General features: G+C 35.3%; 1 protein-coding gene across 4 annotated transcripts in view; it reads left to right on the top strand.

The window, feature by feature from the left end:
• Nucleotides 1–27500, top strand: part of radil (Ras association and DIL domains) — a 95758-nt gene that overhangs the window by 17957 nt on the left and 50301 nt on the right. For 3 of the 4 annotated variants that reach the window (XM_071390204.1, XM_071390205.1, XM_071390203.1), the window contains 8 exons: nucleotides 9767–9928; nucleotides 10526–10635; nucleotides 21260–21448; nucleotides 22026–22649; nucleotides 22968–23150; nucleotides 24148–24185; nucleotides 25503–25660; nucleotides 26313–26425. In XM_071390204.1, coding sequence (XP_071246305.1) covers nucleotides 9767–9928; nucleotides 10526–10635; nucleotides 21260–21448; nucleotides 22026–22649; nucleotides 22968–23150; nucleotides 24148–24185; nucleotides 25503–25660; nucleotides 26313–26425 — 1577 coding nt within the window. The remainder of the gene's footprint in view (nucleotides 1–9766; nucleotides 9929–10525; nucleotides 10636–21259; nucleotides 21449–22025; nucleotides 22650–22967; nucleotides 23151–24147; nucleotides 24186–25502; nucleotides 25661–26312; nucleotides 26426–27500) is intronic. The other variant, XM_071390206.1, reaches the window with a different exon arrangement.

Below are 27500 nucleotides of genomic sequence, written 5' to 3'. Positions count from 1 at the left end.
CATTAGTAGTAGTGATACCAACACTACCACTCTACATTAGTAGTAGTGATACCAACACTACCGCTCTACATTAGTAGTCTGATACCAACACTACCACTCTACATTAGTAGTAGTGATACCAACACTACCACTCTACATTAGTAGTAGTGATACCAACACTACCACTCTACATTAGTAGTCTGATACCAACACTACCGCTCTACATTAGTAGTAGTGATACCAACACTACCACTCTACATTAGTAGTAGTGATACCAACACTACCACTCTACATTAGTAGTCTGATACCAACACTACCACTCTACATTAGTAGTCTGATACCAACACTACCACTCTACATTAGTAGTAGTGATACCAACACTACCACTCTACATTAGTAGTAGTGATACCAACACTACCACTCTACATTAGTAGTAGTGATACCAACACTACCACTCTACATTAGTAGTCTGATACCAACACTACCACTCTACATTAGTAGTAGTGATACCAACACTACCACTCTACATTAGTAGTAGTGATACCAACACTACCACTCTACATTAGTAGTAGTGATACCAACACTACCACTCTACATTAGTAGTAGTGATACCAACACTACCACTCTACATTAGTAGTAGTGATACCAACACTACCACTCTACATTAGTAGTAGTGATACCAACACTACCACTCTACATTAGTAGTAGTGATACCAACACTACCACTCTACATTAGTAGTAGTGATACCAACACTACCACTCTACATTAGTAGTCTGATACCAACACTACCACTCTACATTAGTAGTAGTGATACCAACACTACCACTCTACATTAGTAGTAGTGATACCAACACTACCACTCTACATTAGTAGTCTGATACCAACACTACCACTCTACATTAGTAGTAGTGATACCAACACTACCACTCTACATTAGTAGTAGTGATACCAACACTACCACTCTACATTAGTAGTAGTGATACCAACACTACCACTCTACATTAGTAGTAGTGATACCAACACTACCACTCTACATTAGTAGTAGTGATACCAACACTACCACTCTACATTAGTAGTCTGATACCAACACTACCACTCTACATTAGTAGTAGTGATACCAACACTACCACTCTACATTAGTAGTAGTGATACCAACACTACCACTCTACATTAGTAGTCTGATACCAACACTACCACTCTACATTAGTAGTAGTGATACCAACACTACCACTCTACATTAGTAGTAGTGATACCAACACTACCACTCTACATTAGTAGTAGTGATACCAACACTACCACTCTACATTAGTAGTAGTGATACCAACACTACCACTCTACATTAGTAGTAGTGATACCAACACTACCACTCTACATTAGTAGTAGTGATACCAACACTACCACTCTACATTAGTAGTAGTCTGATACCAACACTACCACTCTACATTAGTAGTAGTGATACCAACACTACCACTCTACATTAGTAGTCTGATACCAACACTACCACTCTACATTAGTAGTAGTGATACCAACACTACCACTCTACATTAGTAGTAGTGATACCAACACTACCACTCTACATTAGTAGTAGTCTGATACCAACACTACCACTCTACATTAGTAGTAGTGATACCAACACTACCACTCTACATTAGTAGTAGTGATACCAACACTACCACTCTACATTAGTAGTAGTGATACCAACACTACCACTCTACATTAGTAGTAGTGATACCAACACTACCACTCTACATTAGTAGTAGTGATACCAACACTACCACTCTACATTAGTAGTAGTGATACCAACACTACCACTCTACATTAGTAGTAGTGATACCAACACTACCACTCTACATTAGTAGTAGTGATACCAACACTACCACTCTACATTAGTAGTCTAATACCAACACTACCACTCTACATTAGTAGTCTGATACCAACACTACCACTCTACATTAGTAGTAGTGATACCAACACTACCACTCTACATTAGTAGTAGTGATACCAACACTACCACTCTACATTAGTAGTAGTGATACCAACACTACCACTCTACATTAGTAGTAGTGATACCAACACTACCACTCTACATTAGTAGTCTGATACCAACACTACCACTCTACATTAGTAGTAGTGATACCAACACTACCACTCTACATTAGTAGTAGTGATACCAACACTACCACTCTACATTAGTAGTAGTGATACCAACACTACCACTCTACATTAGTAGTCTGATACCAACACTACCACTCTACATTAGTAGTAGTGATACCAACACTACCACTCTACATTAGTAGTAGTGATACCAACACTACCACTCTACATTAGTAGTAGTGATACCAACACTACCACTCTACATTAGTAGTAGTGATACCAACACTACCACTCTACATTAGTAGTCTGATACCAACACTACCACTCTACATTAGTAGTAGTGATACCAACACTACCACTCTACATTAGTAGTCTGATACCAACACTACCACTCTACATTAGTAGTAGTGATACCAACACTACCACTCTACATTAGTAGTAGTGATACCAACACTACCACTCTACATTAGTAGTAGTGATACCAACACTACCACTCTACATTAGTAGTAGTGATACCAACACTACCACTCTACATTAGTAGTCTGATACCAACACTACCACTCTACATTAGTAGTAGTGATACCAACACTACCACTCTACATTAGTAGTAGTGATACCAACACTACCACTCTACATTAGTAGTAGTGATACCAACACTACCACTCTACATTAGTAGTCTGATACCAACACTACCACTCTACATTAGTAGTAGTGATACCAACACTACCACTCTACATTAGTAGTAGTGATACCAACACTACCACTCTACATTAGTAGTAGTGATACCAACACTACCACTCTACATTAGTAGTCTGATACCAACACTACCACTCTACATTAGTAGTAGTGATACCAACACTACCACTCTACATTAGTAGTAGTGATACCAACACTACCACTCTACATTAGTAGTCTAATACCAACACTACCACTCTACATTAGTAGTAGTGATACCAACACTACCACTCTACATTAGTAGTAGTGATACCAACACTACCACTCTACATTAGTAGTAGTGATACCAACACTACCACTCTACATTAGTAGTAGTGATACCAACACTACCACTCTACATTAGTAGTAGTCTGATACCAACACTACCACTCTACATTAGTAGTAGTGATACCAACACTACCACTCTACATTAGTAGTAGTGATACCAACACTACCACTCTACATTAGTAGTCTGATACCAACACTACCACTCTACATTAGTAGTAGTGATACCAACACTACCACTCTACATTAGTAGTAGTGATACCAACACTACCACTCTACATTAGTAGTCTGATACCAACACTACCACTCTACATTAGTAGTAGTGATACCAACACTACCACTCTACATTAGTAGTAGTGATACCAACACTACCACTCTACATTAGTAGTAGTGATACCAACACTACCACTCTACATTAGTAGTAGTGATACCAACACTACCACTCTACATTAGTAGTAGTGATACCAACACTACCACTCTACATTAGTAGTCTGATACCAACACTACCACTCTACATTAGTAGTAGTGATACCAACACTACCACTCTACATTAGTAGTCTGAAAATGTAGACCCAGGAACAGATATAGCCCTTGGTTCACTCCAGACCTGTCTGCCCTTGACCAGCACAAAAACATCCTGTGGCGTACAGCATTAGCATAAAAAAGCCCCTGTGATTTTCTACTTTTCAGGGAAGTTAGGAACCAATATACACAATCAGTTAGGAAAACTAAGGGTAGCTTTTTCAAACAGAAATGTGCATCCTGTAGCACAAACTCAAAAAAGTTATAGGACACTGTAAAGTCCAGAATAAGTCCAAAACGGCCGTAGTGCACCTGGTTACCCAAAACGGCCGATGTGCACCTGGTAACCCAAATAGGCCTTCGTGCACCTGGTGACCCAAATTTTCATCCTGTAGTACTACCTCAAAAAAGTTATAGGACACTGTAAAGTCCAGAATAAGAGCATCTCCTCCCAGCTGCCCACTGCACTGAGGCTAGGAAATGCTGTCACCACCAATAACTCCACGATAATTGAGAATTTTAATAAGCATTTTTCTACGGCTGGCCATGCTTTCCACCTGGCTACCCTTACCCTGGTCAACAGCTCTGCACCCCCCACAGCAACTTGCCCAAGCCTCCCCCATTTCTCCTTCACCCAAATCCAGATAGCAAAATCTGGACCCCTACAAATCAGCTGGGCTAGACAATCTGGACTCTCTCTTTCTAAAATTATCCGCCACAATTGTTGCAACCCCTATTACTAGCCTGTTCAACCTCTCTTTCGTATCGTCTGAGATCCCCAAAGATTGGAAAGCTGCCGCGGTCATCCCCCTCTTCAAAGGGGGTGACACTAGACCCAAACTGCTACAGACCTATATCTATCCTTTCCTGCCTTTCTAAGGTCTTCGAAAGCCAAGTTAACAAACAGATCACCGACCATTTCGAATCCCACCGTACCTTCTCCGCTATGCAATCTGGTTTCAGAGCTGGTCATGGGTGCACCTCAGCCACGCTCAAGGTCCAAAACGATATCATAACTGCCATCGATAAGAGACAATACTGTGCAGCCGTATTCATCGACCTGGCCAAGGCTTTCGACTCTGTCAATCACCACATTCTTATCGGCAGACTCAACAGCCTTGTTTTCTCAAACCTCGCCTGGTTTACCAACTACTTCTCTGATAGAGTTCAGTGTGTCAAATCGGAGGGCCTGTTGTCCGGACCTCTGGCAGTCTCTATGGGGTTGCCACAGGGTTCAATCCTCGGGCCGACTCTCTTCTCTGTATACATCAATGATGTCGCTCTTGCTGCTGGTGATTTTCTGATCCACCTCTACGTAGACGACATCATTCTGTATACTTCTGGCCCTTCTTTGGACACTGTGTTAACTAACTTCCAGACGAGCTTCAATGCCACACAACTCTCCTTCCGTGGCCTCCAACTGCTCTTAAATGCAAGTAAAACTAAATGCATGCTCTTAAACCCACCAATGCGACTTGTACGCTCTCGTTGGCTGGCCCTCACTTCATACTCGTCGCCAAACCCACTGGCTCCAGGTCACCCACAAGTCTTTGCTAGGTAAAGCCCCGCCTTATCTCAGTTCACTGGTCACCATAGCAGCACCCACCCGCAGCACGTGCTCCAGCAGGTATATTTCACTGGTCACCCCCAAAGCCAATTCCTACTTTGGCCACCTTTCCTTCACGTTCTCTGCTGCCAATGACTGGAACGAACTGCAAAAATCGCTGAAGCTGGAGGGTCATATCTCCCTCATTAACTTCAAGCACCAGCTGTCAGAGCAGGTCACAGATCATTGCACCTGTGCATAGCCCATCTGTAAATAGCCCATCCAACTACCTCATCCCCATACTGTATTTATTTATTTATTTTGCTCCTTTGCACCCCAGTATCTCTACTTGCACATTCATCTTCTGCACATCTATCACTACAGTGTTTAATTGCTATATCGTAATTACCTCGCCACTATGGCCTATTTTATTGCCTTACCTCTCTTATCTTACCTAAATGTTTTTACTATTGTGTTATTGACTAAGTTTGTTTATTCCATGTGTAACTCTGTGTTGTTGTATGTGTCGCACTGCTTTGCTTTATCTTGGCCAGGTTGCAGTTGTAATGAGAACTTGTTCTCAACTGGCCGACCTGGTTAAACTATCATTATGACATCATGGCCACCTGGTTAAACTATCATTATGACATCATGGTTAAATAAAGGTGAAATATATAATATATAAAAAATAAATAGTGGTCTGGCCTCGCTCAGAAGTCCCTGGTGGCTCTGTGGTTTGTGTGTAGATTGTGTGTGTGTAGATAGAGAGAGTGTGTGTACCTGGTAATGACTGCCCCCCCCCCCCGCCCCACATGTCAAACTCAGCAGTAAACCACAGCTGGTTAACTCCTGCTGTGTGGCCTGTCAGGACAGTAGAACAGCTGGTTAACTCCTGCTGTGTGGCCTGTCAGGACAGTATAACAGCTGGTTAACTCCTGCTGTGTGGCCTGTCAGGACAGTATAACAGCTGGTTAACTCCTGCTGTGTGGCCTGTCAGGACAGTAGAACAGCTGGTTAACTCCTGCTGTGTGGCCTGTCAGGACAGTAGAACAGCTGGTTAACTCCTGCTGTGTGGCCTGTCAGGACAGTATAACAGCTGGTTAACTCCTGCTGTGTGGCCTGTCAGGACAGTATAACAGCTGGTTAACTCCTGCTGTGTGGCCTGTCAGGACAGTATAACAGCTGGTTAACTCCTGCTGTGTGGCCTGTCAGGACAGTATAACAGCTGGTTAACTCCTGCTGTGTGGCCTGTCGGGACAGTTTAACAGCTGGTTAACTCCTGCTGTGTGGCCTGTCAGGACAGTAGAACAGCTGGTTATCTCCTGCTGTGTGGCCTGTCAGGACAGTATAACAGCTGGTTAACTCCTGCTGTGTGGCCTGTCAGGACAGTATAACAGCTGGTTAACTCCTGCTGTGTGGCCTGTCAGGACAGTATAACAGCTGGTTAACTCCTGCTGTGTGGCCTGTCAGGACAGTTTAACAGCTGGTTAACTCCTGCTGTGTGGCCTGTCGGGACAGTTTAACAGCTGGTTAACTCCTGCTGTGTGGCCTGTCAGGACAGTAGAACAGCTGGTTAACTCCTGCTGTGTGGCCTGTCAGGACAGTATAACAGCTGGTTAACTCCTGCTGTGTGGCCTGTCAGGACAGTATAACAGCTGGTTAACTCCTGCTGTGTGGCCTGTCAGGACAGTATAACAGCTGGTTAACTCCTGCTGTGTGGCCTGTCAGGACAGTTTAACAGCTGGTTAACTCCTGCTGTGTGGCCTGTCAGGACAGTATAACAGCTGGTTAACTCCTGCTGTGTGGCCTGTCAGGACAGTAGAACAGCTGGTTAACTCCTGCTGTGTGGCCTGTCAGGACAGTTTAACAGCTGGTTAACTCCTGCTGTGTGGCCTGTCAGGACAGTATAACAGCTGGTTAACTCCTGCTGTGTGGCCTGTCAGGACAGTATAACAGCTGGTTAACTCCTGCTGTGTGGCCTGTCAGGACAGTATAACAGCTGGTTAACTCCTGCTGTGTGGCCTGTCACGACAGTATAACAGCTGGTTAACTCCTGCTGTGTTGAGGATGTCTCTGATATAGTCCTATACTGCTGATAACACGTCTATAGTGTTGGATATCTCAGACCTTGGAGCATCGTATCTAGGCAACAACAAGGTCTGGAGGAGGATGTCTCTGATATAGTCCTATACTGCTGATAACACGTCTATAGTGTTGGATATCTCAGACCTTGGAGCATCGTTCCTAGGCAACAACAAGGTCTGGAGGAGGATGTCTCTGATATAGTCCTATACTGCTGATAACACGTCTATAGTGTTGGATATCTCAGACCTTGGAGCATCGTATCTAGGCAACAACAAGGTCTGGGGGAGGATGTCTCTGATATAGTCCTATACTGCTGATAACACGTCTATAGTGTTGGATATCTCAGACCTTGGAGCATCGTTCCAAGATGGCGTAGCAGTCAGGCGTCTTTGTTTTGTCGTGTCCCGTGTATATATCTTTTTTCTTCACATATATTTAGTTTCCATTTTTTTATATTTTTTAACCTCAACTTCAACACTCTCCTGCAACCCGCCTCACTTCTGCCTGAACAAGGCAGTTAACCCACTGTTCAAGCAGGTACACTGGAGAGACTAGTGACCCGTCTGTCTAGTAAGTCTAGGATACATCAGTGTTAGAGGATTGACATGTGCAATGCGACAGCGTATGTTTGATCAGTGACTTTTACATGGATATAATAAACAGATAGATTCAACTTGCAACCTTTCCAAACACACAGCAGTAACAGTTCAGTCATCATAACACTAACACACTCCTCCATGCCCATCCTATCCCTCCTCTCGCTACGTTGCAGTGTTCATGGAAATACTGTATACTGACTTGGCTCTGGGTGCTGGCTAGCAGGGTGTGTGTATACCAGTGATGTAGTCAAGTCACTAAACTTCCAGTCCAAGTCGAGTCCCAAATCTCTAACATTTGAGTCCGAGAGAAAGCTTAGTATGGCTAGAAAGCTAAGTAGGGCTAGAAAGCTAAGTAGGGCTAGAAAGCTAAGTAAGGCTAGAAAGCTAAGTAAGGCTAGAAAGCTAAGTAGGGCTAGAAAGCTAAGTAAGGCTAGAAAGCTAAGTAAGGCTAGAAAGCTAAGTATGGCTAGAAAGCTAAGTATGGCCATAAAGCTAAGTATGGCTATAAAGCTAAGTATGGCTAGAAAACTAAGTAAGGCCATAAAGCTAAGTATGGCTAGAAAGCTAAGTATGGCTAGAAAGCTAAGTATGGCTAGAAAGCTAAGTAAGGCTAGAAAGCTAAGTAAGGCTAGAAAGCTAAGTAAGGCTCGAAAGCTAAGTAAGGCTAGAAAGCTAAGTATGGCTAGAAAGCTAAGTATGGCTAGAAAGCTAAGTATGGCTAGAAAGCTAAGTATGGCTAGAAAGCTAAGTATGGCTAGAAAGCTAAGTAAGGCTAGAAAGCTAAGTATGGCTAGAAAGCTAAGTATGGCTAGAAAGCTAAGTAAGGCCATAAAGCTAAGTATGGCTAGAAAGCTAAGTAAGGCCATAAAGCTAAGTATGGCTAGAAAGCTAAGTAAGGCCATAAAGCTAAGTATGGCTAGAAAGCTAAGTATGGCTAGAAAGCTAAGTAAGGCCATAAAGCTAAGTATGGCTAGAAAGCTAAGTATGGCTAGAAAGCTAAGTAAGGCCATAAAGCTAAGTATGGCTAGAAAGCTAAGTATGGCTAGAAAGCTAAGTAAGGCCATAAAGCTAAGTAAGGCTAGAAAGCTAAGTCGGGACAGAAAGCTAAGTATGGCTAGAAAGCTAAGTAAGGCCATAAAGCTAAGTATGGCTAGAAAGCTAAGTAAGGCTAGAAAGCTAAGTCGGGACAGAAAGCTAAGTATGGCTAGAAAGCTAAGTAAGGCCATAAAGCTAAGTAAGGCTAGAAAGCTAAGTCGGGACAGAAAGCTAAGTCGGGCCATAAAGCTAAGTCGGGCCAGAAAGCTAAGTCGGGCCATAAAGCTAAGTCGGGCCATAAAGCTAAGTCGGGCCAGAAAGCTAAGTCGGGACAGAAAGCTAAGTCGGGACAGAAAGCTAAGTCGGGACAGAAAGCTAAGTACGGCCAGACTGCTTATATAGCAGCTATCTAATGCAAGGAAGAGAGACTTTCTGACAACAAAGTCACCAATCGTTGAGTCCGAGTCGAGCCACGAGTTAAGAAGGAAACCGTGATTTGAGTCTGAGTCAAGTGAGGCCTGGATTCAGGTACTACAACACTGGTGTACATACTGTGTGTGTGTGTGTCTCACAGCGCTGAGTTACCGGATAAGGTGCTCGCCAAACTATGTTGCCAAACCTTACTACTTAAAGGGGGAATGCACTAAGCTTATCGTGTTCATACACACACACACACGCACACACTCACGCACGCACGCACGCACGCACGCACACACACACACACACACACACACACACACACACACACGCCAGCACCACAGACCCGTAGTGTGTCTTTCTAACTAACCTAACTCACGTTCTCCTTTCGTGTTCTTAGCATGTGCATGCCAGACTGTACCATGTATGTGTAGTGTCTGGGGGGGTTTTAGTTTCTGAGACACCCCTCTCTGCCCTGTCCTTCCGTAGGACCCAAAACACCCCCCTTCCTCGCAGCCCTAATGGTCCGGTCTGGTCTAGGTAGAATCATCTCCTCTCCTCTGCGTTCCGGCCGGGTGGTACAGCCCAACACCCCTGGCTCTAAAGGTGGGCGTGGCCGGGTGGTACAGCCCAACACCCCTGGCTCTAAAGGTGGGCGTGGCCACAGGTAGGGTGTCTGTCACCTGTCACCTGGCTGTCTGTCTGCCATCACCCATGGAGACCATGTGGAACTGCTCGAGACCCCCCCCCCCGTCACCTAAACCCTGTCAGCCCGTCCACAACATCCTGTCAACCCATCCACAACATCCTGTCAACCCATCCACAACATCCTGTCAACCCATCCACAACATCCTGTCAACCCATCCACAACATCCCCACGGGACCACATTCTACAGCTCAGTGTATATAGGACATCCATCTACAGTAGCCATCTGACATAGATTCTGTCTTCGTGTTATGTGGTTGCTGTGGGTCTTGTCTCTGTGTTATGTGGTTGCTGTGGGTCTTGTCTCTGTGTTATGTGGTTGCTGTGGGTCGCTCTGTGTGGATGTTGGTGCATGTCCATGTACTCACTCACTTCGCTCGAATCGCATGATTCATCTGGTTTATCTGATTCTTCTAGTCTGCTTGTTATACCCAATTCACCTGATTCACCCAATTCACCTGATTCAGCTGATTCCTGGTCTGTGTTTTGGTGAGCCACAGCTCTCCTACTCTTCTTTATGACATGAACCCTCTCCTCTGTAGATATCAACGCCCAGGCTAGGAAGCTACAGAGGAACAGAACCAAAGGAACGCTGACACTACCTCGACCTGGGACCTTCTGCCGCTCCCTCAGTGAGACCAGTCTCAACCAGGTACACTACTGTTAGAACTATTACTACTATTACTACTATTATAACTACTACCTCGACCTGGGACCACCGTCTGCCGCTCCCTCAGTGAGACCAGTCTCAACCAGGTACTATTATAACTACTACCTCGACCTGGGACCACCTTCTGCCGCTCCCTCAGTGAGACCAGTCTCAACCAGGTACTATTATAACTACTACCTCGACCTGGGACCACCTTCTGCCGCTCCCTCAGTGAGACCAGTCTCAACCAGGTACTATTATAACTACTACCTCGACCTGGGACCTTCTGCCGCTCCCTCAGTGAGACCAGTCTCAACCAGGTACTATTATAACTACTACCTCGACCTGGGACCACCTTCTGCCGCTCCCTCAGTGAGACCAGTCTCAACCAGGTACTATTATAACTACTACCTCGACCTGGGACCTTCTGCCGCTCCCTCAGTGAGACCAGTCTCAACCAGGTACTATTATAACTACTACCTCGACCTGGGACCACCTTCTGCCGCTCCCTCAGTGAGACCAGTCTCAACCAGGTACTATTATAACTACTACCTCGACCTGGGACCACCTTCTGCCGCTCCCTCAGTGAGACCAGTCTCAACCAGGTACACTACTGTTAGAACTATTACTACTATTACTACTATTATAACTATTATAACTATTATAACTACTACTACTATTATAACTATTACCTCTATTATAACTATTACTACTAGTATAAATATTATAACTAGTATAACTAGTATAACTAGTATAACTAATATAACTATTACGACTATTATAACTATTATAACTATTACTACTATTACTACTATTATAACTATTATAACTATTACTACTATTACTACCATTATAACTATTATAACTATTACTACTATTACTACTATTATAACTATTACTACTATTATAACTATTACTACTATTATAACTATTATAACTATTATAACTATTACTACTATTACTACTATTATAACTATTATAACTATTACTACTATTATAACTATTACTACTATTATAACTATTATAACTATTACTACTATTATAACTATTACTACTATTATAACTATTACTACTATTATAACTATTACTACTATTATAACTATTACTACTATTACTACTATTATAACTATTATAACTATTACTACTAGTATAACTATTATAACTATTACTACTATTACTACTATTATAACTATTACTACTATTATAACTATTATAACTATTATAACTATTACTACTATTACTACTGTTATAACTATTATAACTATTACTACTATTATAACTATTATAACTATTATAACTATTACTACTATTACTACTATTATAACTATTATAACTATTACTACTATTATAACTATTACTACTATTATAACTATTATAACTATTATAACTATTACTACTATTATAACTATTAGAACTATTACTACTATTATAACTATTATAACTATTACTACTATTATAACTATTACTACTATTATAACTATTACTACTATTATAACTATTATAACTATTATAACTATTACTACTATTACTACTATTATAACTATTACTACTATTACTACTATTATAACTATTACTACTATTACTACTATTATAACTATTATAACTATTATTACTATTATAACTATTATAACTATTACTACTATTATAACTATTATAACTATTATAACTATTACTACTATTATAACTATTATAACTATTACTACTATTATAACTATTACTACTATTATAACTATTATAACTATTATAACTATTATAACTATTACTACTATTATAACTATTATAACTATTACTACTATTATAACTATTATAACTATTATAACTATTACTACTATTACTACTATTATAACTATTATAACTATTACTACTATTATAACTATTACTACTATTATAACTATTATAACTATTATAACTATTACTACTATTACTACTATTATAACTATTACTACTATTATAACTATTATAACTATTATAACTATTACTACTATTATAACTATTACTACTATTATAACTATTATAACTATTACTACTATTATAACTATTATAACTATTACTACTATTATAACTATTATAACTATTACTACTATTATAACTATTACTACTATTATAACTATTACTACTATTATAACTATTATAACTATTATAACTATTACTACTATTACTACTATTATAACTATTACTACTATTACTACTATTATAACTATTACTACTATTACTACTATTATAACTATTATAACTATTACTACTATTATAACTATTATAACTATTACTACTATTATAACTATTATAACTATTATAACTATTACTACTATTATAACTATTATAACTATTACTACTATTATAACTATTACTACTATTACTACCATTATAACTATTATAACTATTACTACTATTATAACTATTACTACTATTATAACTATTATAACTATTACTACTATTATAACAATTACTACTATTACTACTATTATAACTATTACTACTATTACTACTATTATAACTATTACTACTATTATAACTATTATAACTATTACTACTATTATAACTACTACTACTATTATAACTATTATAACTATTACTACTATTATAACTATTACTACTATTACTACTATTATAACTATTATAACTATTACTACTATTATAACTATTACTACTATTATAACTATTATAACTATTATAACTATTACTACTATTACTACTATTATAACTATTATAACTATTATAACTATTACTACTTTTACTACTATTATAACTATTATAACTATTACTACTATTATAACTATTACTACTATTATAACTATTATAACTATTACTACTATTATAACTATTACTACTATTATAACTATTACTACTATTATAACTATTACTACTATTATAACTATTACTACTATTACTACTATTATAACTATTATAACTATTACTACTATTATAACTATTATAACTATTACTACTATTACTACTATTATAACTATTACTACTATTATAACTATTATAACTATTATAACTATTACTACTATTACTACTATTACTACTATTATAACTATTACTACTATTATAACTATTATAACTATTACTACTATTACTACTATTATAACTATTACTACTATTATAACTATTATAACTATTATAACTATTACTACTATTATAACTACTACTACTATTATAACTATTATAACTATTACTACTATTATAACTATTACTACTATTACTACTATTATAACTATTATAACTATTACTACTATTATAACTATTACTACTATTATAACTATTATAACTATTATAACTATTACTACTATTACTACTATTATAACTATTATAACTATTATAACTATTACTACTATTACTACTATTATAACTATTATAACTATTACTACTAGTATAACTATTACTACTATTATAACTATTACTACTATTATAACTATTACTACTATTACTACTATTATAACTATTATAACTATTACTACTATTATAACTATTATAACTATTACTACTATTACTACTATTATAACTATTACTACTATTATAACTATTATAACTATTACTACTATTATAACTATTACTACTATTATAACTATTATAACTATTACTACTAGTATAACTATTACTACTATTATAACTATTACTACTATTATAACTATTACTACTATTACTACTATTATAACTATTATAACTATTACTACTATTATAACTATTATAACTATTACTACTATTACTACTATTATAACTATTACTACTATTATAACTATTATAACTATTACTACTATTACTACTATTATAACTATTATAACTATTATAACTATTACTACTATTACTACTATTATAACTATTATAACTATTACTACTATTATAACTATTACTACTATTATAACTATTACTACTATTATAACTATTACTACTATTATAACTATTACTACTATTACTACTATTATAACTATTATAACTATTACTACTATTATAACTATTATAACTATTACTACTATTACTACTATTATAACTATTACTACTATTATAACTATTATAACTATTATAACTATTACTACTATTACTACTATTATAACTATTATAACTATTACTACTATTATAACTATTATAACTATTATAACTATTATAACTATTACTACTATTACTACTATTACTACTATTATAACTATTATAACTATTACTACTATTATAACTATTACTACTATTATAACTATTATAACTATTACTACTATTACTACTATTATAACTATTACTACTATTACTACTATTATAACTATTATAACTATTACTACTATTATAACTATTACTACTATTATAACTATTATAACTATTACTACTATTACTACTATTATAACTATTATAACTATTACTACTATTATAACTATTATAACTATTACTACTATTATAACTATTATAACTATTACTACTATTATAACTATTATAACTATTACTACTATTATAACTATTACTACTATTATAACTATTATAACTATTACTACTATTACTACTATTATAACTATTACTACTATTACTACTATTATAACTATTACTACTATTATAACTATTACTACTATTACTACTATTATAACTATTACTACTATTACTACTATTATAACTATTATAACTATTACTACTATTATAACTTTTATAACTATTACTACTATTATAACTATTATAACTATTACTACTATTATAACTATTATAACTATTACTACTATTACTACCATTATAACTATTATAACTATTACTACTATTACTACTATTATAACTATTATAACTATTACTACTATTATAACTATTACTACTATTATAACTATTATAACTATTATAACTATTACTACTATTACTACTATTATAACTATTATAACTATTACTACTATTACTACTATTATAACTATTATAACTATTACTACTATTACTACTATTACTACTATTATAACTATTATAACTATTACTACTATTATAACTATTACTACTATTATAACTATTATAACTATTATAACTATTACTACTATTACTACTATTATAACTATTATAACTATTACTACTATTATAACTATTATAACTATTACTACTATTATAACTATTACTACTATTATAACTATTATAACTATTACTACTATTACTACTATTATAACTATTATAACTATTACTACTATTATAACTATTATAACTATTACTACTATTATAACTATTATAACTATTACTACTATTATAACTATTATAACTATTACTACTATTATAACTATTACTACTATTATAACTATTATAACTATTACTACTATTACTACTATTATAACTATTACTACTATTACTACTATTATAACTATTACTACTATTATAACTATTACTACTATTACTACTATTATAACTATTACTACTATTACTACTATTATAACTATTATAACTATTACTACTATTATAACTATTATAACTATTACTACTATTATAACTACTACTACTATTATAACTATTATAACTATTACTACTATTATAACTATTACTACTATTACTACTATTATAACTATTATAACTATTATAACTATTACTACTATTATAACTATTACTACTATTATAACTATTATAACTATTATAACTATTACTACTATTACTACTATTATAACTATTATAACTATTATAACTATTACTACTTTTACTACTATTATAACTATTATAACTATTACTACTATTATAACTATTACTACTATTATAACTATTATAACTATTACTACTATTATAACTATTACTACTATTATAACTATTACTACTATTATAACTATTACTACTATTATAACTATTACTACTATTACTACTATTATAACTATTATAACTATTACTACTATTATAACTATTATAACTATTACTACTATTACTACTATTATAACTATTACTACTATTATAACTATTATAACTATTATAACTATTACTACTATTACTACTATTACTACTATTATAACTATTACTACTATTATAACTATTATAACTATTACTACTATTACTACTATTATAACTATTACTACTATTATAACTATTATAACTATTATAACTATTACTACTATTATAACTACTACTACTATTATAACTATTATAACTATTACTACTATTATAACTATTACTACTATTACTACTATTATAACTATTATAACTATTACTACTATTATAACTATTACTACTATTATAACTATTATAACTATTATAACTATTACTACTATTACTACTATTATAACTATTATAACTATTATAACTATTACTACTATTACTACTATTATAACTATTATAACTATTACTACTATTATAACTATTACTACTATTATAACTATTATAACTATTACTACTAGTATAACTATTACTACTATTATAACTATTACTACTATTATAACTATTACTACTATTACTACTATTATAACTATTATAACTATTACTACTATTATAACTATTATAACTATTACTACTATTACTACTATTATAACTATTACTACTATTATAACTATTATAACTATTACTACTATTATAACTATTACTACTATTATAACTATTATAACTATTACTACTAGTATAACTATTACTACTATTATAACTATTACTACTATTATAACTATTACTACTATTACTACTATTATAACTATTATAACTATTACTACTATTATAACTATTATAACTATTACTACTATTACTACTATTATAACTATTACTACTATTATAACTATTATAACTATTACTACTATTACTACTATTATAACTATTATAACTATTATAACTATTACTACTATTACTACTATTATAACTATTATAACTATTACTACTATTATAACTATTACTACTATTATAACTATTACTACTATTATAACTATTACTACTATTATAACTATTACTACTATTACTACTATTATAACTATTATAACTATTACTACTATTATAACTATTATAACTATTACTACTATTACTACTATTATAACTATTACTACTATTATAACTATTATAACTATTATAACTATTACTACTATTACTACTATTATAACTATTATAACTATTACTACTATTATAACTATTATAACTATTATAACTATTATAACTATTACTACTATTACTACTATTACTACTATTATAACTATTATAACTATTACTACTATTATAACTATTACTACTATTATAACTATTATAACTATTACTACTATTACTACTATTATAACTATTACTACTATTACTACTATTATAACTATTATAACTATTACTACTATTATAACTATTACTACTATTATAACTATTATAACTATTACTACTATTACTACTATTATAACTATTATAACTATTACTACTATTATAACTATTATAACTATTACTACTATTATAACTATTATAACTATTACTACTATTATAACTATTATAACTATTACTACTATTATAACTATTACTACTATTATAACTATTATAACTATTACTACTATTACTACTATTATAACTATTACTACTATTACTACTATTATAACTATTACTACTATTATAACTATTACTACTATTACTACTATTATAACTATTACTACTATTACTACTATTATAACTATTATAACTATTACTACTATTATAACTTTTATAACTATTACTACTATTATAACTATTATAACTATTACTACTATTATAACTATTATAACTATTACTACTATTACTACCATTATAACTATTATAACTATTACTACTATTACTACTATTATAACTATTATAACTATTACTACTATTATAACTATTACTACTATTATAACTATTATAACTATTATAACTATTACTACTATTACTACTATTATAACTATTATAACTATTACTACTATTACTACTATTATAACTATTATAACTATTACTACTATTACTACTATTACTACTATTATAACTATTATAACTATTACTACTATTATAACTATTACTACTATTATAACTATTATAACTATTATAACTATTACTACTATTACTACTATTATAACTATTATAACTATTACTACTATTATAACTATTATAACTATTACTACTATTATAACTATTACTACTATTATAACTATTATAACTATTACTACTATTACTACTATTATAACTATTATAACTATTACTACTATTATAACTATTATAACTATTACTACTATTATTACTACTATTACTACTATTATAACTATTACTACTATTACTACTATTATAACTATTATAACTATTACTACTATTATAACTATTACTACTATTATAACTATTATAACTATTACTACTATTACTACTATTATAACTATTATAACTATTACTACTATTATAACTATTATAACTATTACTACTATTATAACTATTATAACTATTACTACTATTATAACTATTATAACTATTACTACTATTATAACTATTACTACTATTATAACTATTATAACTATTACTACTATTACTACTATTATAACTATTACTACTATTACTACTATTATAACTATTACTACTATTATAACTATTACTACTATTACTACTATTATAACTATTACTACTATTACTACTATTATAACTATTATAACTATTACTACTATTATAACTTTTATAACTATTACTACTATTATAACTATTATAACTATTACTACTATTATAACTATTATAACTATTACTACTATTACTACCATTATAACTATTATAACTATTACTACTATTACTACTATTATAACTATTATAACTATTACTACTATTATAACTATTACTACTATTATAACTATTATAACTATTATAACTATTACTACTATTACTACTATTATAACTATTATAACTATTACTACTATTACTACTATTATAACTATTATAACTATTACTACTATTACTACTATTACTACTATTATAACTATTATAACTATTACTACTATTATAACTATTACTACTATTATAACTATTATAACTATTATAACTATTACTACTATTACTACTATTATAACTATTATAACTATTACTACTATTATAACTATTATAACTATTACTACTATTATAACTATTACTACTATTATAACTATTATAACTATTACTACTATTACTACTATTATAACTATTATAACTATTACTACTATTATAACTATTATAACTATTACTACTATTATAACTATTATAACTATTACTACTATTATAACTATTATAACTATTACTACTATTATAACTATTACTACTATTATAACTATTATAACTATTACTACTATTACTACTATTATAACTATTACTACTATTACTACTATTATAACTATTACTACTATTATAACTATTACTACTATTACTACTATTATAACTATTACTACTATTACTACTATTATAACTATTATAACTATTACTACTATTATAACTATTATAACTATTACTACTATTATAACTATTATAACTATTACTACTATTACTACCATTATAACTATTATAACTATTACTACTATTACTACTATTATAACTATTATAACTATTACTACTATTATAACTATTACTACTATTATAACTATTATAACTATTACTACTATTACTACTATTATAACTATTATAACTATTACTACTATTATAACTATTACTACTATTATAACTATTGCTACTATTATAACTATTACTACTATTATAACTATTATAACTATTATAACTATTACTACTATTATAACTATTACTACTATTACTACTATTATAACTATTACTACTATTACTACTATTATAACTATTACTAATATTATAACTATTATAACTATTACTACTATTATAACTACTACTACTATTATAACTATTATAACTATTACTACTATTATAACTATTACTACTATTATAACTATTATAACTATTACTACTATTATAACTATTACTACTATTATAACTATTATAACTATTACTACTATTATAACTATTACTACTATTATAACTATTACGACTATTACTACTATTATAACTATTACTACTATTATAACTATTATAACTATTACTACTATTATAACTATTACTACTATTATAACTATTATAACTATTACTACTATTATAACTATTACTACTATTATAACTATTACGACTATTACTACTATTATAACTATTACTACTATTATAACTATTATAACTATTACTACTATTATAACTACTACTACTATTATAACTATTATAACTATTACTACTATTATAACTATTACTACTATTATAACTACTATAACTATTACTACTATTATAACTACTACTACTATTATAACTATTATAACTATTACTACTATTATAACTATTACTACTATTATAACTACTAGTATGCCACCTAATATAACTATTCCAACTAATTGAACTACTATTTAACTAATATAACTATTCCGACTAATTGAACTACTATTCCAACTATTTTAACTACTATCCAGCTAGCTGGCTCCATTGCAGGAGCAGCACATGGTGTACATGTTGGGTTATATTATGTTAAATACATCCATTATAATTATTAAAACCTTTTTCAACTAATACACTGGAGTATTGCTATTATTACTATTTTTATATGAATTAAAGCCTATTTTATTGTCATATATATTGTGTTATATATTGTTATTATATTAAATGTAATTATGGAATGTGTCTGATTTTGATTGTTAAATGTTATTACATTATTATATACATATATTATTATACTAATTAAAACTGATGTATCCCCCGTATTAATCAGCTGGGGGATGCAGACGAGCCGAAGCGTTACTACTCCACCCTGCCGGGACCTCTGAGGACGAGGGGGAGTCAAGGGGGGGCCACGGCCAGGAGGAAGGAGGGAGAGGGGGGAGGAGCGGGGGGAGGAGGGGTGAGACATTCCCTCTACCAGTCCCCTCACCTGCTGCTGCTGCAGGGATACAACAAACAGGTACCAACTATATATATTGAATATATATTGTGTTATATATACAGAATATTTAATATACATAGTGTTATATATACAGTATATATAATATATATTGTTATATATTATATATACAGTATATATAATATATATTGTTATATTTACAGTATATATAATATATATTGTGTTATATATACAGTATATTTAGTATATATTATATATATATTTAATATATATCCAGTATATATAATATATAGTGTTATAAATACAGTATATTTAGTATATATTATATATATATATTTAATATATATTTCCAGTATATATAATATATAGTGTTATATATACAGTATATTTAGTATATATAATATATATTGTTATATTTCCAGTATATATAATATATATTGTGTTATATATTCCAGGACTGCCTGGTGTACCTGTTGAACAGAGAGCAGAGTGTTATATATACAGTATATATAATATATATTTAATATATATCCAGTATATATAATATATAGTGTTATATATACAGTATATTTAGTATATATAATATATATTGTTATATTTCCAGTATATATAATATATATTGTGTTGTATATTCCAGGACTGCCTGGTGTACCTGTTGAACAGAGAGCAGCACACTGTGGGTCAGGAGACCCCGTCAGCCCGACCAAACATCTGCCTGTCCTCTCCTGACATCCTGCCACTCCACTGTCGTCTCCACCGCGTCCCCCGTCGCCATGGCAGCACCCCGAACAACAACAACCCCTCCGCAGCCGCCGCCGCCATCACCGGGGACGACCGCTTCTGCGTTGCCGTGGAGCCCATCCCCCACGCGACGGTCCTGGTCAACTTCTCCCGGTGCGAGCAATCCACCCAGCTTCGCCATGGCGACCTGCTGTCGTTCGGAGCCCACTACATCTTCCTGTATAAGGACCCGACGGGTGCCAAACCCCTCCCCGCCCAGACGCTGGCACGCCTCCGAACCCTGGGGCAGCTTTACGAGGCTGGGGGAGGAGGGGGGGTGGAGACGGACGGTGGGACAGAGGGGGGAGGGACCTGTAAGATGTGTGGCTCATTGTTAAAGGACAGGGGGGCGTTGTCCTCCCAAACCGGCCCCCCCGCCAGGCGCAGTTTCAAACCAGGGGGGGTGGGGGGGACAGGCGTCGTGACCACGGTCTTGGCGGGACAGAACCAGAAGAGACGCCTGCAGCTGGACTTTGAACAGGTAAATATAGGTTGTTGTAGAGTAATCAGGGAATGTATTGATCCCGTGTCGTCACTTTGAACAGGTAAATATAATGTATTGATCCCGTGTCGTCACTTTGAACAGGTAAATATAGGTTGTTGTAGAGTAACCAGTGGATGTATTGATCCCGTGTCGTCACTTTGAACAGGTAAATATAGGTTGTTGTAGAGTAACCAGGGAATGTATTGATCCTGTGTTGTCACGTTGGAAGTCCAGGAATAGTTACCCCAATGTTTATTGAGTTGAGTCGGAACTGAACTGAATCAAAGTGAACTGAATCATTTAATTCCGTCACAGGCCCACGAGGACGCCCTGGTGAGCAGGATCATGTCTCTGATCGAGCCGGGCGGAGACGACCACAAGTTAGCCCCCGCCTACCTGCTGTGTCTCTGCATACAGCACTCTGCCTCCGCCTTCCCTCCAGGCTGCTTCGGCAAACTGCTGCTGAAGATAGTACGATGCATACAGACCCTCTCCTGGGTGAGAGGGAGGGGCCTAGATGGAGTGGGAGGGGCCTAGACGGAGGGGTTCTGAAGGGGTAGGAGGGGTTTAGGTGGAGAGGGAGGGGTTTAGACGGAGAGGGAGGGGCCTAGATGGAGAGAGAGGGGCCTAGACGGAGAGGGAGGGGCCTAGACGGAGAGGGAGGGGCCTAGACGGAGGGGTTCGGAAGGGATAGAAGAGGTTTAGGTGGAGAGGGAGGGGCCTAGATGGAGTGGGAGGGGTTTGGAAGGGGTAGGAGAGGTTTAGAAGGAGAGGGAGGGGTTTAGAAGGAGAGGGAGGGGCCTAGACGGAGAGGGAGGGGCCTAGACGGAGAGGTTCGGAAGGGGTAGGAGGGGTTTAGGTGGAGAGGGAGGGGCCTAGATGGAGTGGGAGGGGTTTGGAAGGGGTAGCAGAGGTTTATGTGGAGAGGGAGGGGCCTAGGTGGAGTGGGAGAGGTTTGGAAGGGGTAGGAGAGGTTTAGGTGGAGAGGGAGGGGCCTAGGTGGAGTGGGAGGGGTTTGGAAGGGGTAGGAGAGGTTTAGGTGGAGAGGGAGGGGCCTAGGTGGAGTGGGAGGGGTTTGGAAGGGGTAGGAGAGATTTAGGTGGAGAGGGAGGGGCCTAGGTGGAGTGGGAGGGGTTTGGAAGGGGTAGGAGAGGTTTAGGTGGAGAGGGAGGGGCCTAGGTGGAGTGGGAGGGGTTTGGAAGGGGTAGGAGAGGTTTAGGTGGAGAGGGAGGGGTTTAGAAGGGTGCAGTAGGAATACAGGAAGCGTCCACCTCTCTAAATAAAAGATGTCGTTACTTCACTTCAACATACTTTATTCACAATGTTTCAAATCACATTTATTTCTTTTTAAAGCCTTTTTTAACAGTGTGTGTGTGTGTAAAGTTACAGAGACCTGAGAGAGACCTGAGAGAGACTTTTCTGTTAGAATGTAAGATCCACCTCCACACTCTGTTAAATCTTTGATGAGCTTCTAATTGCAGTGTGTGTGTTTCAGGAGAAGACAAAGGAATTGGCACAGAAGCAAGCTCAGCAGTGAGTATCATATTCCGCCTTGTAGCACTGTGTGTGTGTGTGTGTGTGTGTGTGTGTGTGTGTGTGTGTGTGTGTGTGTGTGTGTGTGTGTGTGTGTGTGTGTGTGTGTGTGTGTGTGTGTGTGTGTGTGTGTCTGTGTGTGTGTGTGTGTGTGTGTGTGTGTGTGTGTGACCCCTCATTCTCCTCTCTCTCTTCTTTCTCCTCTCAATTCAATTTAAGGGCTTTATTGCCATGGGAACCATATGTTAACATTGCCAAAGCAAGTGAAATAAATAATAAACAAAAGTGAAATAAACAATACAAATTTACAGTAAACATTACACTCACAACAATTTCAAAAGAATAAAGACATTTCAAATGTCGTATTATGTCTATATAAAGTGTTGTAAGTACGCAAGGGAAAATAAATAAGCATTAATATGGGTTGTATTTACAATGGTGTTTGTTCTTCACTGGTTGCCCTTTTCTTGTGGCAACAGGTCACATCTTGCTGCTGTGATTCACACTGTGGTATTTCAACCAATAGAGAGTTTATCAAAATCAGGTTCGTTTTCGAATTCTTTGTGGGTCTGTGTAATCTGAGGGAAATATGTGTCTCTAATATGGTCATACATTGGGCAGGAGGTTAGGAAGTACAGCTCAGTTTCCACCTCATTTTGTGGGCAGTGAACAGATAGCCTGTCTTCTCTTGAGAGCCAGGTCTGACTACGGTGGCCTTTCTCAATAGCAAAGCTATGCTCACTCTCTCTCCTCTCTTTCCCCTCTCTCTCCCCTCCTCTCTCTCCACTGTCCCATCTCCTCTCTCCCACCTCTTGCTCTCCTCTCCTGTCTCTCTCTCCTCTCTTTCCCCTCTCTCTCCCCTCCTCTCTCTCCACTGTCCCATCTCCTCTCTCCCACCTCTTGCTCTCCTCTCCTGTCTCTCTCTCCTCTCTTTCCCCTCTCTCTCCTCTCTCCCTCCTCTTGCTCTCCTCTCCTGTCTCTCTCTCCTCTTTCCTCACTCCCCTCCTCTCTCTCTCCTCTCTCCCCTCTCTCCTTTCTCGCCTCCTCTCTCTCCTCTCCTGTCTCTCCCCTCTCTCCTCTCCCCGCCTCTCTCTCTCCCCTCCTCTCTCTCCTCTCTCCCCTCTCTCTCCTCTTTCCTCACTCCCCTCTCTCCCCTCCTCTCTCTCTCCTCTTTCCTCACTCTCCTCTCTCCCCTCTCTCCTCTTTCCTCACTCCCCTCTCTCCCCTCCTCTCTCCCTCCTCTTTCCTCACTCTCCTCTCTCCCCTCTCTCCTTTCTCCCCGCCTCTATCTCTCCTAACTCTCTCTCCGCTCTCTAGTCAGGACCCGGCCTCCCTGTCTCTCCTGTCCATCAGTGATCTGATCCCAGACCTGCAGGTCGTATTCTTCTGGATGTCCAACAGTATAGAGATCCTCTACTTCATCCAACAGAAGGCCCCAGCATACACACAGGGCATAGAGACGCTCGACTCTAAAGGTACACACAGGGCATAGAGACGCTCGACTCTAAAGGTACACACATCCCAGAGTCTTCTGGGATGTCTAGGTTCAGCAGTCATTATTCATTGTGACATAGAATGTACTGGTCTCTCTCTCTCTGTCTTTCTCTCTCTCTGTATTTCTCTGTCATTCTCTCTCTCTCTCTCTCTCTCTCCTCTCATTCTCTTTCAGTCTCTCTGCCCCTTTCGTTCTCTCTCTCTCTCCTTCTCTCTCTCTCTCTCTCTCCTCTCTCTCTCTCTCTCTCTCTCTCTCTCTCTCTCTCTCTCTCTCTCTCTCTCTCTCTCTCTCTCTCTCTCTCTCTCTCTCTCTCTCTCTCTCTCTCTCTCTCTCTCTCTCTCTCTCTCTCTCTCTCTCTCTCTCTCTCTCTCTCTCTCTCTCTCTCTCTCTCTCTCTCTCTCTCTCTCTCCTCTCTCTCTTTTTCTTTCTCTTCTCATCAGTTTTTCAGTGTCAGAAAGTTATGGAAACTCTACATTACATGAACTGTGTGTATGTCTGTGACACAAAATCTCAATTTAATTACATTTAAATTCAAGCTGCAACGCAACAAAATGTGGAATAAGTCAAGGAGTTTGAAAACTTTCCGAAGGCACTGTATATTTTATATTGTTTATACATATATTTATATTCAGGTTCCAAGGAGTCGTTGCTATCGGCGACCATCTCAGCCAATGAGGAGGCTATGACCATCCTGGAGGAAGTGATCATGTACACCTTCCAGCAATGTGTCTACTACATCACCAAGGTAACTGTTACTCTGTATACTACATCACCATGGTAACCGTTAGTCTGTATGCTAAATCACCAAGGTAACAGTTACGCATCACTAAGGTAACCGTTACGCTCTTCATCACCAAGGTAACCATTACGCTCTATACTACATCACCAAGGCAACCGTTACACTCAGAGGGGTGAGACAGAGGGGGTGAGACAGAGGGGAGAGAGACAGAGAGGAGAGAGACAGAGGGGAGAGAGACAGAGGGGAGAGAGACAGAGGGGAGAGAGACAGAGAGGAGAGAGACAGAGGGGAGAGAGACAGAGGGGAGAGAGACAGAGAGGAGAGAGACAGAGGGGAGAGAGACAGAGGGGAGAGAGACAGAGGGGAGAGAGACAGAGAGGAGAGTGGGTGACTATATTGAGTCTGGAGCTTGGTCAGGCCAGCTTTAACTTCCTCACAACAGTTAGTCAGGAAGGAGTTATCCCACTAAACCTGGACACAATCCATTCACACAGACATCAGGGTGTGTCTGCAGCTCAGCAGGTGGTCCTCTACTCACCACTGAGGATAGAGGTCATGTCTGTCTAGTTCACCACTGAGGATAGAGGTCATGTCTGTCTAGCTCACCACTGAGGATAGAGGTCATGTCTGTCTAGCTCACCACTGAGGATAGAGGTCATGTCTGTCTAGCTCACCTCACCACTGAGGATAGAGGTCATGTCTGTCTAGCTCACCACTGAGGATAGAGGTCATGTCTGTCTAGCTCACCACTGAGGATAGAGGTCATGTCTGTCTAGCTCACCACTGAGGATAGAGGTCATGTCTGTCTAGCTCACCTCACCACTGAGGATAGAGGTCATGTCTGTCTAGCTCACCACTGAGGATAGAGGTCATGTCTGTCTAGCTCACCACTGAGGATAGAGGTCATGTCTGTCTAGCTCACCACTGAGGATAGAGGTCATGTCTGTCTAGCTCACCTCACCACTGAGGATAGAGGTCATGTCTGTCTAGCTCACCACTGAGGATAGAGGTCATGTCTGTCTAGCTCACCACTGAGGATAGAGGTCATGTCTGTCTAGCTCACCACTGAGGATAGAGGTCA

The sequence above is a fragment of the Salvelinus alpinus genome, chromosome 2, assembly GCF_045679555.1.
Source record: "Salvelinus alpinus chromosome 2, SLU_Salpinus.1, whole genome shotgun sequence".
Lineage (NCBI taxonomy): Eukaryota > Metazoa > Chordata > Actinopteri > Salmoniformes > Salmonidae > Salvelinus > Salvelinus alpinus.
This window is presented reverse-complemented; position numbering and strand designations above follow the sequence as displayed.